The sequence below is a fragment of the Microtus ochrogaster genome, chromosome 1, assembly GCF_000317375.1.
Source record: "Microtus ochrogaster isolate Prairie Vole_2 chromosome 1, MicOch1.0, whole genome shotgun sequence".
In the NCBI taxonomy this organism is placed as follows: Eukaryota; Metazoa; Chordata; class Mammalia; order Rodentia; family Cricetidae; genus Microtus; species Microtus ochrogaster.
This window is the reverse complement of record NC_022009.1, coordinates 19,730,911-19,745,478: the sequence shown is the minus strand read 5'-3', so window position 1 is coordinate 19,745,478 and position 14,568 is coordinate 19,730,911. Positions and strand designations below refer to the sequence as shown.

At 41.8% G+C, this 14,568-nt stretch overlaps 1 protein-coding gene across 5 annotated transcripts in view; it reads right to left on the bottom strand.

Annotated features, from left to right (window-relative positions):
* Positions 1-14,568, bottom strand: part of Pcnx1 (pecanex 1) — a 149,830-nt gene that overhangs the window by 84,390 nt on the left and 50,872 nt on the right. For all 5 annotated transcript variants that reach the window (XM_005343300.1, XM_013345956.2, XM_026779907.1 and 2 more), the window contains exons 5-6: positions 14,170-14,259; positions 1,934-3,640 (exon numbers count right to left, since the gene is read on the bottom strand). In XM_005343300.1, the coding sequence (XP_005343357.1) occupies positions 1,934-3,640; positions 14,170-14,259 (1,797 nt within the window). The remainder of the gene's footprint in view (positions 1-1,933; positions 3,641-14,169; positions 14,260-14,568) is intronic.

Here is a 14,568-nt window from a genome sequence, read left to right as displayed (position 1 = left end):
TGGAGATTTTAAAGATACAAACAAACAAATCTGGAATCTAGAAATATGAAGACTTAATTGGAGATTTTAAAGATACAAACAAACAAATCTGGAATCTAGAAATATGAAGACTTACATGGTCACAGAACTGCATGAAGAAGGTAATAACACTTTCCACGTAATTTTGTAAAACCACCAAACAAAACAAAAAAGGAAAATCAACATTCACTATGGAAAGGAAACGGCGGTAAGTATGCAAAGATAGAGACTTTCCATAGCACATCTTGTACATATGCTAGTAACATTTATATTCTGGCAATACCATTTATTTTAGCAATATTTAGAACATACTATAACATGTTCACTCTCAAAATTTATTTTGATAACTTAAAGAAGCTATTTTTTTAAAACCCAATGGAGTCACTGACATCAAGAGCAGACACACTTGAGAAAGCTTCTCTGAGAAGTCTCTATATAAACTATAGAATGACATCCAGGTCAAAATTGTAAGACATTTATGCAGCAACCAAGTGGTAAGAGCCACTTCAGATACAATCACCTCTAATATACAGCTTTGAAGGCTACTTTGAGAACTCCTTTAGCACTGAAAATAATTTCTTTACAATCCCATTATAAGTTAATTTTTGTTAGAAGCTTTCTAGAAATAGAAAAAAAATAAATACAAGCAAGAATATCTTTACAGTATTATCTTTAAAATACTCCAGATGAACCTGAAATTCTTTTAAGGTAAGTGTAGACACGTTTGAAATGCCTGTATGAACAGAGCATCAACTTTAACTGTTAAGGAGAGAATCACCACTATTATAGCAAATGACTGTGACCCTCTAAGACTCATGTGTGCCGACAGCAGAAGGCCTCATTCTCATTGTACCCAGAAAGACTTCATAATCAGCAAAACAGTCAACAGTCTGAGGTAGGAGGAAAACAGTGAAGAACACCACCTCTGAAAAACAGGTCAACACACACTGATACAATATCACCTATCCAACTTTGTACAACTCCCCCAAAGCCTGAAATTAGTAAGTTATTACTTTATCCAAACACCATCACCATCATAGGGAATACCATGCATCAATTAACAGATTAAAATGCTAATACAGCAGGAAGTGATGGTGTATGCCTTTAATCCCAGCACTCAGGAGGCAAAGCTAACACAACAGTTTGAGGCCAGCCTGATCTACATAGTACATTCTAGGCCAGCCAGGGCTACACATGAGATCCCATCTCAAAAATCAAAATATAAACTGGGCGGTGGTGGTGCACGCCTTTAATCCCAGTACTCGGGAGGCAGAGACAGGCGGATCTCTGTGAGTTCGAGGCCAGCCTGGTCTACAAGAGCTAGTTCCGGGACAGGCACCAAAGCTACAGAGAAACCCTGTCTCAAAAAAAAAAAAAAAAAAAAAAAAAAAATCAAAATATAAATAAGCACATAAAAAAATAGAATGCTAATTAATATAAATTATAAACTTCAACTTAATTCACCTTAAGTACAGTGAGAAATCATGGGAAAAATATCATTTTCTTAGTATCTAAAACTTGAATTGAGAAAAGCACATAAACAGAACGAGCCCAGTGCCACAGTAGCATTTGGAGAATCAACCTTCTGTGATGAGGTGAGCGGCTGCCTCTGGGAGTTCAGCAGCACACTGTGAAGACTTGGCTATAGCGGTTTGTCACCCTCATATAGTTGGAAAACTGTTGCTATTGTAGAAAGGAGAGAATTGGGTTATTAATGGCAAAGCTAGCTTAGAAAAGGGAGGCAATCAAGAATAAAGTCATGTGTCCCATCAGACAGTCGGACCATCAGAGACTACTCCCACTGAAAGAAGCCGCTTCCTAACACGGGGAAACGGCACTTTCTGAAGCTTCTATTAGACTACTCCGAGCACAGTCACAGTCTGCAGTGACCCTTGAGTTCCTGTGGCTCACTTACCTCCAGGGGCTGCATCTTGTTCTTCCCCTTCAGGAAAGGCAGCCTGGCTTGGCAGACTATTCCTAGACCGAGTGACTGTCTCTAACTGGGAAGCCCGGCCCAGCAAAGACAGCTCATCTAGCACCTCTCCCTCTTTGGCCTCAAGATCTGACTTTGAAGTGGTTAAGGGCTTTATACTTTCAGGTGCCAGCAGTCTGTTTGTGTCATTCAGACAGGCCACAGTGCCACTATCCAAGCTCAGCACCCGAGCCCGCGTCTTGGCACTATTTGTGCTGGAAGTCCTTCGAGTGGCCCTCTTTTTGGCGGTTCCCTCTGGGCCTGCATGAGCTCTGTGCGTGTGGTCCGAGTCTGTGCCCCGGTCCTTATGGCCGTGTTTGGTCTTGAGGGCACTGTATTTGCCCTCAGGAGACTGGCACGAATGAGAGGTGGCGCTGGAAGAGCTGTCGCTGCTGAACTGGTGAGCAGAATGCACACTTGGTGCTCTGCTCAAATCACTTTGATCACTAGAGTCCTCGTCGTGACAAAACACAGCACTGTGAGGCTTGCTGCCAGAGACTCCTCGGAAGGAAACATAGTCCCGATGGCGACTGGAGTCAAAGCTGCTGGCCCGTTTCTTTCCTGCGCGCCTTCTGCCTGGCTTGTGAGCAGAGGTTGTCCGGTGGATTACACTGGAGGATTTGGGTCGGACATCACCTTCCTTCTGCTTCCCACCACTGTCTCTACAAACTCTGGGGTCTGTGGAAATGCTGGGCTTCTCACTCTGCTCCTCTCTGCTCTCTGCACTCTGCTCAGATGGCCTGTCCCCAGGGACAGTAAACTCATTTGCATGGGGGTTTTTATTGGCATCTTCTGATGCAGAGCTGCTAGGAGCAACCTGGTCAGGTACCTCCCCGGATGCCTGAGCATCTGGGTCCTTAGGAGGCCCACCAGATTCACTCCCCTCTGGGGCAGTCTTGTCACTGCTAGTCCTTTGGTCACCAGCACCGTGGCGCCTCTCTTCTGCTGAGTCAGAGCAGCCCTTCTTCCTGGCATTCCTCTTTCCCACTTTGGGAGACTCCTCGTGCTCAGACACGATGCTCTCGATGTGAGTGGAGCTGGTCTGCTCACTTTTATAGCTGCTCAGAGTACTGTTGGTATCCCTGTCGGTCCCGCTGCAGTAGCTCTCGGTGGACCCGCTACTCCGTGTGCTCAGGCTCCTCAGGCTGTCCACACTTTTGTCAGCGTTCAGTGCTCTGCTCTTCCCACACTTTGTGGGTGGCTGAGAATTACTTTTCCTCAGGTCACCAGCAGGCTGAAATTCTGCAGGTGGGCAGGACTTCTCTACTAAAGACTCTCTAGACCCAGAGTGAGGCTTAGAAGAGTCTAACTCACTGACTGGGTCTAATCCCCGTCTCTGCTGGTAGAGAGGAAAGTCATTCAGAGAGGCATCAGGAAAAGCCACAGCAGAACTGGAAGTCCGTGGTACTCCTCGTGGCCGGTGCTCTTTCCTGTAAGAGTGTGAATGTAAAGGTACGAGAGAAGCCACTTCTGTGTCACAGGCACTGGACAGGGACTGATCGACATGGTGGTGCTGGCTATGACTTGGCAGGCTCACTTTGTCACTGAAGTCCCTTGGTAAGTCCTGTCCACAAGAGGACAAGGAAGGCTGGATAGAGATGAAGGAGTCATTGGAGACCAGGCGGAAGAGCTTGCGATCAGTCGCCAAATCTGTTCCAAACACATTTGAAAATGTTAACACAGACGCATGATCAGCTCCTCACTGTCTAACAAAGGAAAGAATTCACAGCACACAGGAAATCAAGTCTAAGCAATTCACTGAACAAGCTGGCCAGTCATCCCAAAGAGCTGGTTTGTTTAAAACTGCACAAAGAAACCATTCTAACTGATGGAATGAACTAACCTTTTCAATTTTTTGAGGTCTTCAAAAGAATTCAGAAAAAGTTCCATTCTGTCTGTCTGTCTCTCTCACTCTGTGTGTGTGTGTTCGTTCCTCCCCTCCCTCCCTTTTTGAAAAGGGTCTCACTATTTAACCCAGGCTAGGCTTGAACTTAAGATCCTCCTGTCTCAGCATCCTGAGTTGCAATTTCAGGTGTGCGTCACCACAATCTGCTCCAAGTTCTATTTCTTTCTTTTTTTTTATTTTTAAATTTTTTTTTATTGAGAAAAGGAAAAAAAAAAACAAGTTTCCACCTCCTCCCAGCCTCCCATTTCCCTCCCCCTCCTCCCACCCTTCCCCCCCTCCTCCCACCCTTCTCCCCCTCCCCCCACTCCTCTCCCCCTCCCTCTCCAGTCCAATGGGCAGTCAGGGTTCCCTGCCCTGTTGTTAAGTCCTAGGTCCTCCCCCCTCCGTCTATATTTAGGAAGGTGAACATCCAAACTGGCTAGGCTCCCGCAAAGCCAGCACATTAAGTAGGATCAAAACCCCGTGCCATTGTCCAAGTTCTATTTCTAACTTACATTGTCCAAGTTCTATTTCTAACTTACAAATAGGTAGCCCTGAGTTACCATTCTGAGACTGGCTCTTCATCTAAAAAAATGTATTAACAACTTCATAAGCAGTAGGCAGTAGACACTGAATATATACATATATAGTTACACATATAAAATCAAAATTAATAATAACTATCATTATTACACCTTAGGAAATACTTTAATTCTTTGAAAAAACAGGATTATTTTACAACTAAAAACTTAGAATGGGGGTCTCCAAAATCACTCAGTGGGCAAAGAGATTCCAGGAGCACATGTAAAGAGAGCAACAAGGCTATCACCACACAACTATCCCTGACTTCCGCACGCAAACCACAGCAACTCAAGTCTACACTATTCAAACACACACAAATATTAAGAAGATTAAAAAAGTTATTAAAACCTAGAGTAAGAAGAAATAAACAACAACAAAATTAAAGTGCTGATCAATGCTCAAACAAGAGACCACATAGTGATGCAAGGTATCTCACAATTTGTCACAATTACAAAATGACAGAAACTCACAGGCCTCACTTCGAAGATGTGACATCTGGTGATCTCTCGGTGAGGAAGAAGCAGTTTAGGGAAGGCCCTTGGAGGGTACTGTATTGAATGGACCCACACCCGTGACTGCAGCAACAGCACAAATTAGAAGGGAAAAAATATATACAAATGTATATAATTTTGTATATATAGAGAGTGATGTATATTTGTGTGTATATATGTATATGTGTGTGTGTGTGTGTGTATATATATTTCTTCTTCAATGAAGACTCCAAGTTGGGATGAGGAGGGCAGGGGATAGGTCTGGAAGGAGTTGGGGGAAGAGTGGGGATGAATGTGATCAAAATACACTGTATGGATGTAAAACTCTCCAAGAATACAAGTATAATAAAAAACACGTGACGTATGTTCTATGCCCTCAATGAGAATATATTAAGTATCAACAACAACAAATAATAATTATAGGCTAAAATCCTGCATTTTCTCTCATCACTGATCCCCCCCCCCAAAAAAAATACATCTTGCTCTGTATTACATTCCTGTACAGAACATTCCTATAGAAGATTCCTTAGTTTCCATTTAAGGTAGGAGTTACAGACTGAAATTATCATATGCATCATAAATAGAATTATGGATATACAAAATTCCATCTGCCTACACAAAAGCTGATTTTTAAATTATGTGTTTGACAGAAAAGGATGCCTAAATCCAATGTTAGCTTCACACAAAAGAAAACTATTAATTTGTATGTAGTGACACAGGCCTTTAACCTAAGCACCCAGAAGACGGGGGCATCAGGATCTGCCAGCCTGGGTTAGAAATTAAAAAACAACAAAAAGGAAAAATTATTCTGGTTTTTGTTTTGTTGTTGTTTTTAGAAACAGGGTTTCTCTGTAGCTTTGGAACCTATCCTGAAACTAGCTCTTATAGACAGGCTGGCCTCAAATTCTGAGATCCGCCTGCCTCTGCCTTCCGAGTGCTGGGATTAAAGGTGTGTGACACCATCACCTGGCCAGAAAAATTATTGTAACCATGTGAGCCAACTGTAAGTCAGATTCTATTCCCTGAATATCAATGATAAAAGCAAACACTCTCGCTTAAGATTAAAATAAAAATGAAGCTACTATACATATTTATATACTTTAAAAGAACATAAATCTGGGGCCAGCAATGTGGTTTATTGAGAAAAGGCTTGCCTGAACTGAATCCCCAGAATCTACGTAAAGGTGGAAAGAGAGAAGTGACTCTACCAAGTTGTCCTCTGACCTCCATGTGTGCTCTATGGCAAACACACACACACACCACCACCACCACCACAACTATCATATGAAGTGGGACTTTAACATGCTAATGATCAGAGCTGGAGAGGTGGCTCAGCAGTTAGAGCACTGACTGCTCTACCAGAAGATATGGAGTCAACTCCCAGCATCCACAGAGCAGTTCACAACATCTGTTAACTGCAGTTGCAGGAATCTGATGCCTTCTTCTAACCAGGCATGCAAGTAATGAAAAGACACACATGCAGGAAAAACACCCATACACATAAAAATGATTTGATAAATACTGAAATTTTTTAACATTAATGATCAAAATCAACTTTCCTCTAAGAACTGTGGGCTGAGGTGGGCCGTGTGCACGTGTACACGTGGAGATAGAGGTTGATGTCAAGTGTCTTCCTCAACTGCTATCAACTTACTTTTTGAGGCAGGGTCTCTCACTGACTTGGTTAGCCTGCCTGGACAGCAAGCTCCGGCAGTCTGCTTTTCCTGTTTCGTCATGCCTAGGAAGGAACACAAGTGTACCTGGCATTCTTACATGGTGCTGGGGATGGAACTCAGGTCCTTTATTTCACAGCAAGCACTTTGCTGGCTGATCCATCTCCCTAGCCCCTAAACTCTCAGAAGAAAGGTCTTATCCTCAGGTTATTGGTTTACTTTTAGAAAAGATGGCTAAAGAATAAAGCAGTAGATCTTACCCCCAAAGGTTTCATTTCGGATTTTTTTTCATGGTTCTCCCAATTTATTCATTTGATATGAAAATTCTTAGGAGAAAGTGGATGAAAGTTACATTACAGAAGGCTCCTTTTTTTACAAAAATTCTTAAAACATAAAAATTTTAACAATGACCAATAAAATGGTTGTGTAAATGATACAATCTACTGACAGTGTTATAGAGGCACTAGACACATTTTGAACATTCTGTAAAACCATGAGACAGCACTTAGGAAGAAAGCGGCAGTACCGCGTGAAAACTATAATTTCTGTTCTGTAGTCCACACACAGTGCTGGGCTGCACGGCATGTGTTTGAAGAGATCTACTGTGTTTAGCCACAAGTGAAATCAAGTCCTGATACATGCTCTAACATGGTAAATGAACGAAGGCGGCATAAAAGCCGCACATCATAGAGATTCATGTCTATGAAGTACTCAGAACAGGTGACAAACAGCAGACAAACACCCTGTGCTCTCGGGCAGGCGGAAGCAGCAAAGAGGGCGGCAGCTGCAAGTTTCTTCTGCGGTGATAACAGGAATATAAACTTGTGCTACACTAAAAAGTATGTAAACCAGAACGGATGGTTTTATGGCATGAAAGTCGTATCAAAAAGGAAAACAGGACACAAAGTTACACACAGAAAAGGGTGACCTGAATGTTCTCAATGGCAGAAGCATGACTACGTCATACCTCACACCTGACTGTTTCTGACGCTAACTCCTACCACACTTATTTATAAATAAAAAGCATGCTATAGGCTTCTCTCTTGGGCCATCTCTACCAATGACACAAAGATGCTATTATTTCTCTTAAAATCTATACTCCAACCCTTATCTTTCACTTCTCATGCTAGCTACTGGCTTGGTTCTCTCCTCCTTTGCAAGAATTTATTGGAAGAGTAATTAAAAGTCACGGTGGTTTATTTTTCTTCTCTAATTCTCAGGTTGTTTTCTGTTTAGTAGGCTGGAGACTGAGCCAATGACCTTAACACACACAGACTAGACGAGCATTCCACCACCAGTGACAGCCCAGTTTCAACAGGTTCTAATACTAAGGCATGAAACTTCCTTATAGGGTAAGCAGTATCTTCAATGCTTTCAATGGCCAAGCCCCATCCTCAAATCTCTTCATTCAGAAACAGAACTGGCAAAAGATCAAACTTTCTCTATCATGCTGGCATCTAGCAGGCTCAGAGTTCTTTGGACCACAAGCTGTTTCTATTTAGTCTAAATGGCTGCAAGTCTATTGGCTCCGGTCACAGCCCCGAGACTTTTCAGCTTCCGACCTATACTTCCTCCTTGTAGATCTCTTTCAATTTCCCAGAATCAGGATAAACGTTCAGAAACATCTAGGACTATTTTCTCCATATTCTGTCAGGCCTGAATGGGATGGGGGTGAGCTATAATTCTGATCTTGGACAAGGAAGACATGAAAGAGAGGAGCAGGGAAATAGTCAGGAACTCCTCCTTGGAAGGGAAGAATCAGGTGCACTCCACATTCTTGGTTCTAGTAATAATCTGAAACCTTAGGACAAAATGAGTGTCAACTTGTCAACCAAATGCTAACCAATTAAACACCTAAAGCCAAGCCAGTCCTAAATAGTATTACAGCCGGTTAAGCAACCGCCACTAGGTGGTGACAAACCACAGCCAGGACCATGAAATCCCTGTAGGAGTCTTCAGAAGAATCCAGCTCACTGTGTGCTTTTGTACTGGTTTTGCTTTGCACCTTTTTTTTCTTTTATTGTTGTTGTTTTTGTTTTTAGAAAGAGCCTCATTCTATAGTGGAGGCTGGCTTGAAACTCACTCTACTGACCCAGATTGGCTCTGAATTAAGGCAAACCTTGTGTTTCACCTTACAGTTGAAAGTTACAGGTGAGACCCACCATGCCCAGCTCTAACTCCATATTTTATGTGCTGACTGGTTAGTTGTATTTATACAATGACAACTTCTAGATGTTCAATCCAAACATCTAATCTGACTTCTTCCTCCTCATGGCTATTTTGAGGTCCCAAAGAATCACAAACTGAACTCACATCCTACCCTCCATGCTATCCTGTCTTTGAAACTAAACACCCCTTTCAGTTAAGGAACACCCCATCTTCCCTGCTGTTCAACGCAAAACTGTCTGAAATAAATCACTCATGACTATTATAAAATCTTATAGAAGAACACTAAAATCCACCAACACAGCATCTTATTAGTACACATACACACACAAGGGTGTGGGGGAAATATGGGGCCAGGCAACTTCTTACTGCCTTAACCCTTACAATGACCTCTCAATTTCAGCATTTATCCCTTTGATCAGAGCCACTGTAGCAGTTCATCTTTCTAAAAATTAAAACAGGTATCTGTAAAAACGACCTCCCAGGGCTGATCTCCAAAATACACAAAGAACTCAAGAAATTGGTCATCACCTATAACTGCTAAAGAAACAGAAACAGTCATCAAAAGTCTCCCAACCAAAAAAAAGCCCAGGACCAGATGGTTTCAGCTCAGAATTCTACAAGATTTTCAAAGAAGAACGAATACCAATACTCTCAAATTGTTCCACACCATAGAAACAGAAGGAACATTGCCAAACTCTTTATGAGACTACAATGACCCTGATACCCAAACCACAGAAAGACATTACTAAGAATGAAAATTACAGACCAATCTCACTCATGAACATTGATGTAAAAATACTACATAAAATACTGGCAAATCAAATCCAAGAACACATCAGAACCATCATCCACCATGACCACGTCAGCTTCATCCCACAGATGCAGGGAGGGTTCAACATACGAAAATCTGTCAATGTAATCCACCATATAAACAAACTGAAAAATAAAAACCATATGATCATCTCATTAGATGCTGAAAAAGCTTTCAACAAAACACAACATCCCTTCATAATAAAGGTCTTAGAGAGAGCAGGGATACAAAGGAACATACCTAAACATAATAACAGCAATATACAACAATCCAACAGCCAACATCAAACTAAATGGAGAGAAACTCCCAGCAATCCCACTGAAATCAGGACCAAGACAAGGCTGTCCACTCTCTCCATATCTATTCAATATAGTTCTTGAGGTCCTAGCTAGAGCAATAAGACAACAAAAGAAGATCAAGGGGATTGAAAAAGAAGAAGTCCAACTCTCACTATTTGCTGATGAGATGATAGCTTACATAAGCAACCCCAAAAATTCTACCAGGAAACTTCTACAACTCATAAACACTTTCAGTAAGGTAGCAGGACGCAAGATTAACTGAAAAAAAAAAAATCAGTATCCCTCCTGTACACAGATGATAAAGGGCCTGGGGAAGAAATCAGAGAAACATCACCCTTCATAATAGCCACAAATAGCATAAAATATCTTGGAGTAACTCTAACCAAACAAATGGAAGACTTGTATGAAAATAACTTGAAATCTTTAAAGAAAGAAATTGAAGAAGACACCAGAAAATGGAAAGATCTCCCATGCTCTTAGGTAGGAAGAATTAACATAGTAAAAATGGCAATCTTACCAAAAGCAATCTATAGATAAAGCAATGCCCATCAAAATGCACAGACCTCAAAAGAACAATACTCAACTTCATATGAAAAAGCAAAAAAACATGGGATAGCCAAAACAATCCTGTACAATAAAGAACTTCTGAAGGCATCACAATCCCTAACTTCAAACTCTACTACAGAGCTACAGTACTGAAAACAGCCTGGTATTGACATAAAAAACAGATAGGAGGACCAATGGAACCAAATCAAAGACTCGGATATCAATCCACACATCTTCGATCACCTGATTTTTGACAAAGAAGCAAAAAATATCAAATGGAAAAAAGAAAGCATATTTAACAGGTGATGCTGGCATAACTGGATATCAACATGTAGAAGAATGAAAATAGATTCATATCTATCACCATGCACAAAACTTAAGTCCAAATGAATCAAAGACCTCAACATAAAGACAGTCACACTGAAGCTCATAGAAGAGAAAGTGGGAAGTACACTTGAACGCATTGGCCACTTCCTAAATATAACCCCAGTAGCACAGACACTGAGAGAAACAATTAATCAATGGGACCTCCTGAAACTGAAAAGCTTCTGTAAAGCAAAGGTTATGGTTAACAAGACAAAACGACAGCCTACAGAATGGGAAAAGATCTTCACTAACCCTACATCAGACAGAGATCTGATCTCCAAAATATACAAAGGACTCAAGAAATTGGTCATCAAAAGAACAAATAATGCAATAAAAAAATAGAGTACAGACCTAAACAGAGAACTCTCAACAGAGGAATCTAAAATGGCTGAAAGACAATTAAGGAAATACTCAACATCCTTAGCCATTAGAGAAATGCAAATCAAAACAACTCTGAGATTGCATCTTACACCTGTAAGAATGGCCAAGATTAAAAACACTGATGACAACTTATGCTGGAGAGATTGTGGGGTAAAGGGACCACTTCTGCATTGCTGGTGGGAATGCAAGCTGGTACAGCCCCTTTGGATGTTAGTGTGGCGATTTCTCAGAAAATTAGGAAACAACCTTCCTTAAGACCCAGTAATACCACTTTTGGGTATATATCCAAAGGATGCTCAATCGTGTCACAAGGACATGTGCTCAACTATGTTCATAGCTGCACTGTTTGTCATAGCCAGAACCTGGAAACAACCTAAATGTTCCTCGACCAAAGAATGAATAAGGAAAATGTGGTGCATTTACACAATGGAGTACTACACAGCAGAAAAAAATAACAACAGCTGGAAATTTGCAGGCAAATGGATGGAGCTAGAAAACATTATTCTGAGTGAGAAACCCAGACACAGAAAGACAACTATCACATATAGTCATTCATAAGTGGTTTTTAAACATAAAGCAAAGAAAATTACCCTACAAATCACAATCCCAGAGATCTAGACAACAATGAGGACCCTAAGACAGACAGACATGGCCTTATCTACATGGGAAATAGAAAAAGACAAGATCTCCTGAGTAAATTGGAGCATGAGACCATAGGAGACGGTAGAAGGGGATGCAGGAGGAAGGAGGGAGCAGAGAAAATATATAGCTCAATAAAAACAATTAAAAAGAACAAAAAAATAAAATACCAAAAAAACCAACTGGCCTCTCAGACTTTACAAAGTCCTAGCCCCACACACATCCTATGCCAGCCACACTGCTTTTCAAAGCCAACAGGCATGTTCCTATTTTACATCTCCTGCACTTACTCTTCCCCTTGCATAGAAGGGGCTTGTTACCTCGGTTTCCCTTTCATTAGGTCTCTGCTGTAGGTATCTTAAGATAACCTTTCCCCCAAGCACACCACTTCCATTCTCCATCCACGTGCTCTTATAATAGACTCACAGGAATGCAATTCCATACTGGGAACATGGGAGCCAGAAGAGGGCACAAACTGCTCTCTGTTCACTGACTATTCCCAATATTTTAAACAGTGCTGTGCACATAATAACAACATGAAAATATCTGCTAAATGTACATTGAAACTGGTATGTTGCATGAACAAAGCAAGTTATAAAAGTACTTAAGGGACTAGAGAGAGGGCTGCTCCATTAACAGTGCTGGCTAGTCTTGCAAAGGACCTGAGTTCAGTTCCCCCTACGTCAGGGGACTCACAAACAAACAGTTCTGGGGAATACAAGGCCTTCTTCCAGCCTCCATGGGTGCACACACACATGCACGCACACAAATATTTTTAAAGAACTACTTTAAAGTAATATAGTAATTAGAATTTAGCTGTGACGGTGGGTAAGTTTCCTGTAACTCCTCAAGTCATAATATGACACTCTGTAAAGTAAAAAGGAACAAATGAGTAAATGCATACACAGAGAACTAACCCCAACGCTGACACCAACAGGACCATGGAACAAAGCCTGGCCATGTTTGTAAAGGAAGTGTCCGTGTGGCACAGCCATGCCCAATCACTTTGAAATGGTTTAGGCATCCTTCCCTGTACAATCGCAGAGCAAATGACCTGCAAAGCTACCTAGGCCTTTGCAAAACAAGCATGTGAACCTCCAACCTAGACAACAGTCTGTGCCAAGTGAATGCCAGACATTTTATCTATGTTACTCTGTACCTGGCTACAATGATAGAGTTGTATGTGTATAAATCTCAACCTGCCAGATTATCATTAAACAAAACAAAACCCTTGCTTAGTGTTTTTCAGATATATGAAGGATAATGAGGCATATGACTCCGAAATGCAGACAGGCTCAGTCCTCTTAAGATTATATGACCTTGTTGCCAGGACATTATCATGGTATGGATTATAGAAATGGATATAGCACTATGCAAAGTAACTGATTCACCTTGAACTTAAAAGAAAAAGAAATTCATACCATGCAGTATGTTCAGAGGCCTTGGGGTGGGGGGCAAATTAACAATGACAAGATATTACAATTCCAGAGAGGAGAAAGAAAGGTGATAAACTTCCAAGCACCAGCAACAGACTACACCTGCAAGAGCTGAAGTTTAGTGAAGGTGGGGTAGGAGAAAGGCACACCTATAATCCAGCACACAGGAGGGAGAGGCAGGCGGATCTCCGTGAGGTCACCCTTGTCTACACAGAGAGTTCCAGGCCAGTCAATGCTACACATTAAGAGCCTGTCTCCAAAAGAAGAGAAAAAAGAAATGGAATTGGGTAAGGCATCAAGTTAACGGGCACCTAACGAACAGCAGATTCTCACCCATCATCTCATACACTGGGGCACATGTTCATAAATTTCTTTCTCTGCGTAGTCTAACTTAACTCTGTATGGTAAAAACACTTAAAATGCTGCATGACTACTATTCTAGTAAATTATTTTATTTTATTGTTTCCTAAAAATAACCATATTAGAGACAGATATGATGGCTGCTGCCTGTAATTTCAGCACCCAGAAGGCAGAGGCAGGAGGGTCACCTAAGACTGAGCCAATCTGAGCTATAAGATGAGTTACAGGTCAGCCAGCGCTCTAGAGCAAGACTGTGTAGAAAATGAATAAACAAACGCTTCTGTTAAATGTGAGGAAGGGGCATCTGGAGAGACAGCTCAGCCATTCAGGGCATTAGCGGCTCTTCCAGAGGTTGAGTTCAATTCCCAGCACCCACATGGTGGCTCACAGCCATCTGTAATGAGATCTGGTGTCTTCTTCTGGCAGTCAGGCATACGTGCAGACAGAGCAGTTTAAAAAAAAAAAAAAAAAAAAAAGGAAGGTATTTCTTAAATTCGCCACACATTACAAGGTCTGATGTCACCATGAAGGACACTCTTACCTTGTTCTTCACTTCCTTCTTTACAGAGACTGGAGCTCTGGCCCAGACTTAAGCTTATGTCATCAGATGTCTTGGCAGTGTCTGTGTCTCCTACAAAGATAAGAGAAACACAAGAGGACATGACACTAAAGAAAAGGACGGCAGAGAACAGCCACGGAGAGGGAGACCTACCAGCCACAGCAGCTCCTGCACAACAGGAGACACTATGTGGCGAAAGCACGGCACGCCGAGTGCCAGGGGCCACGTAACTATTACCACAGAATGCAAGCAAGATGGCAGACTGTGTTAGCCTCTTTAAAAACAGATTGGGGGGAGGGGTGGCGCACACCTTTAATCCCAGCACCTGGGGGGCAAAGCAGGCAGACCTCTGTGAGTTCGAGGCCAGCCTGGTGTACAGAG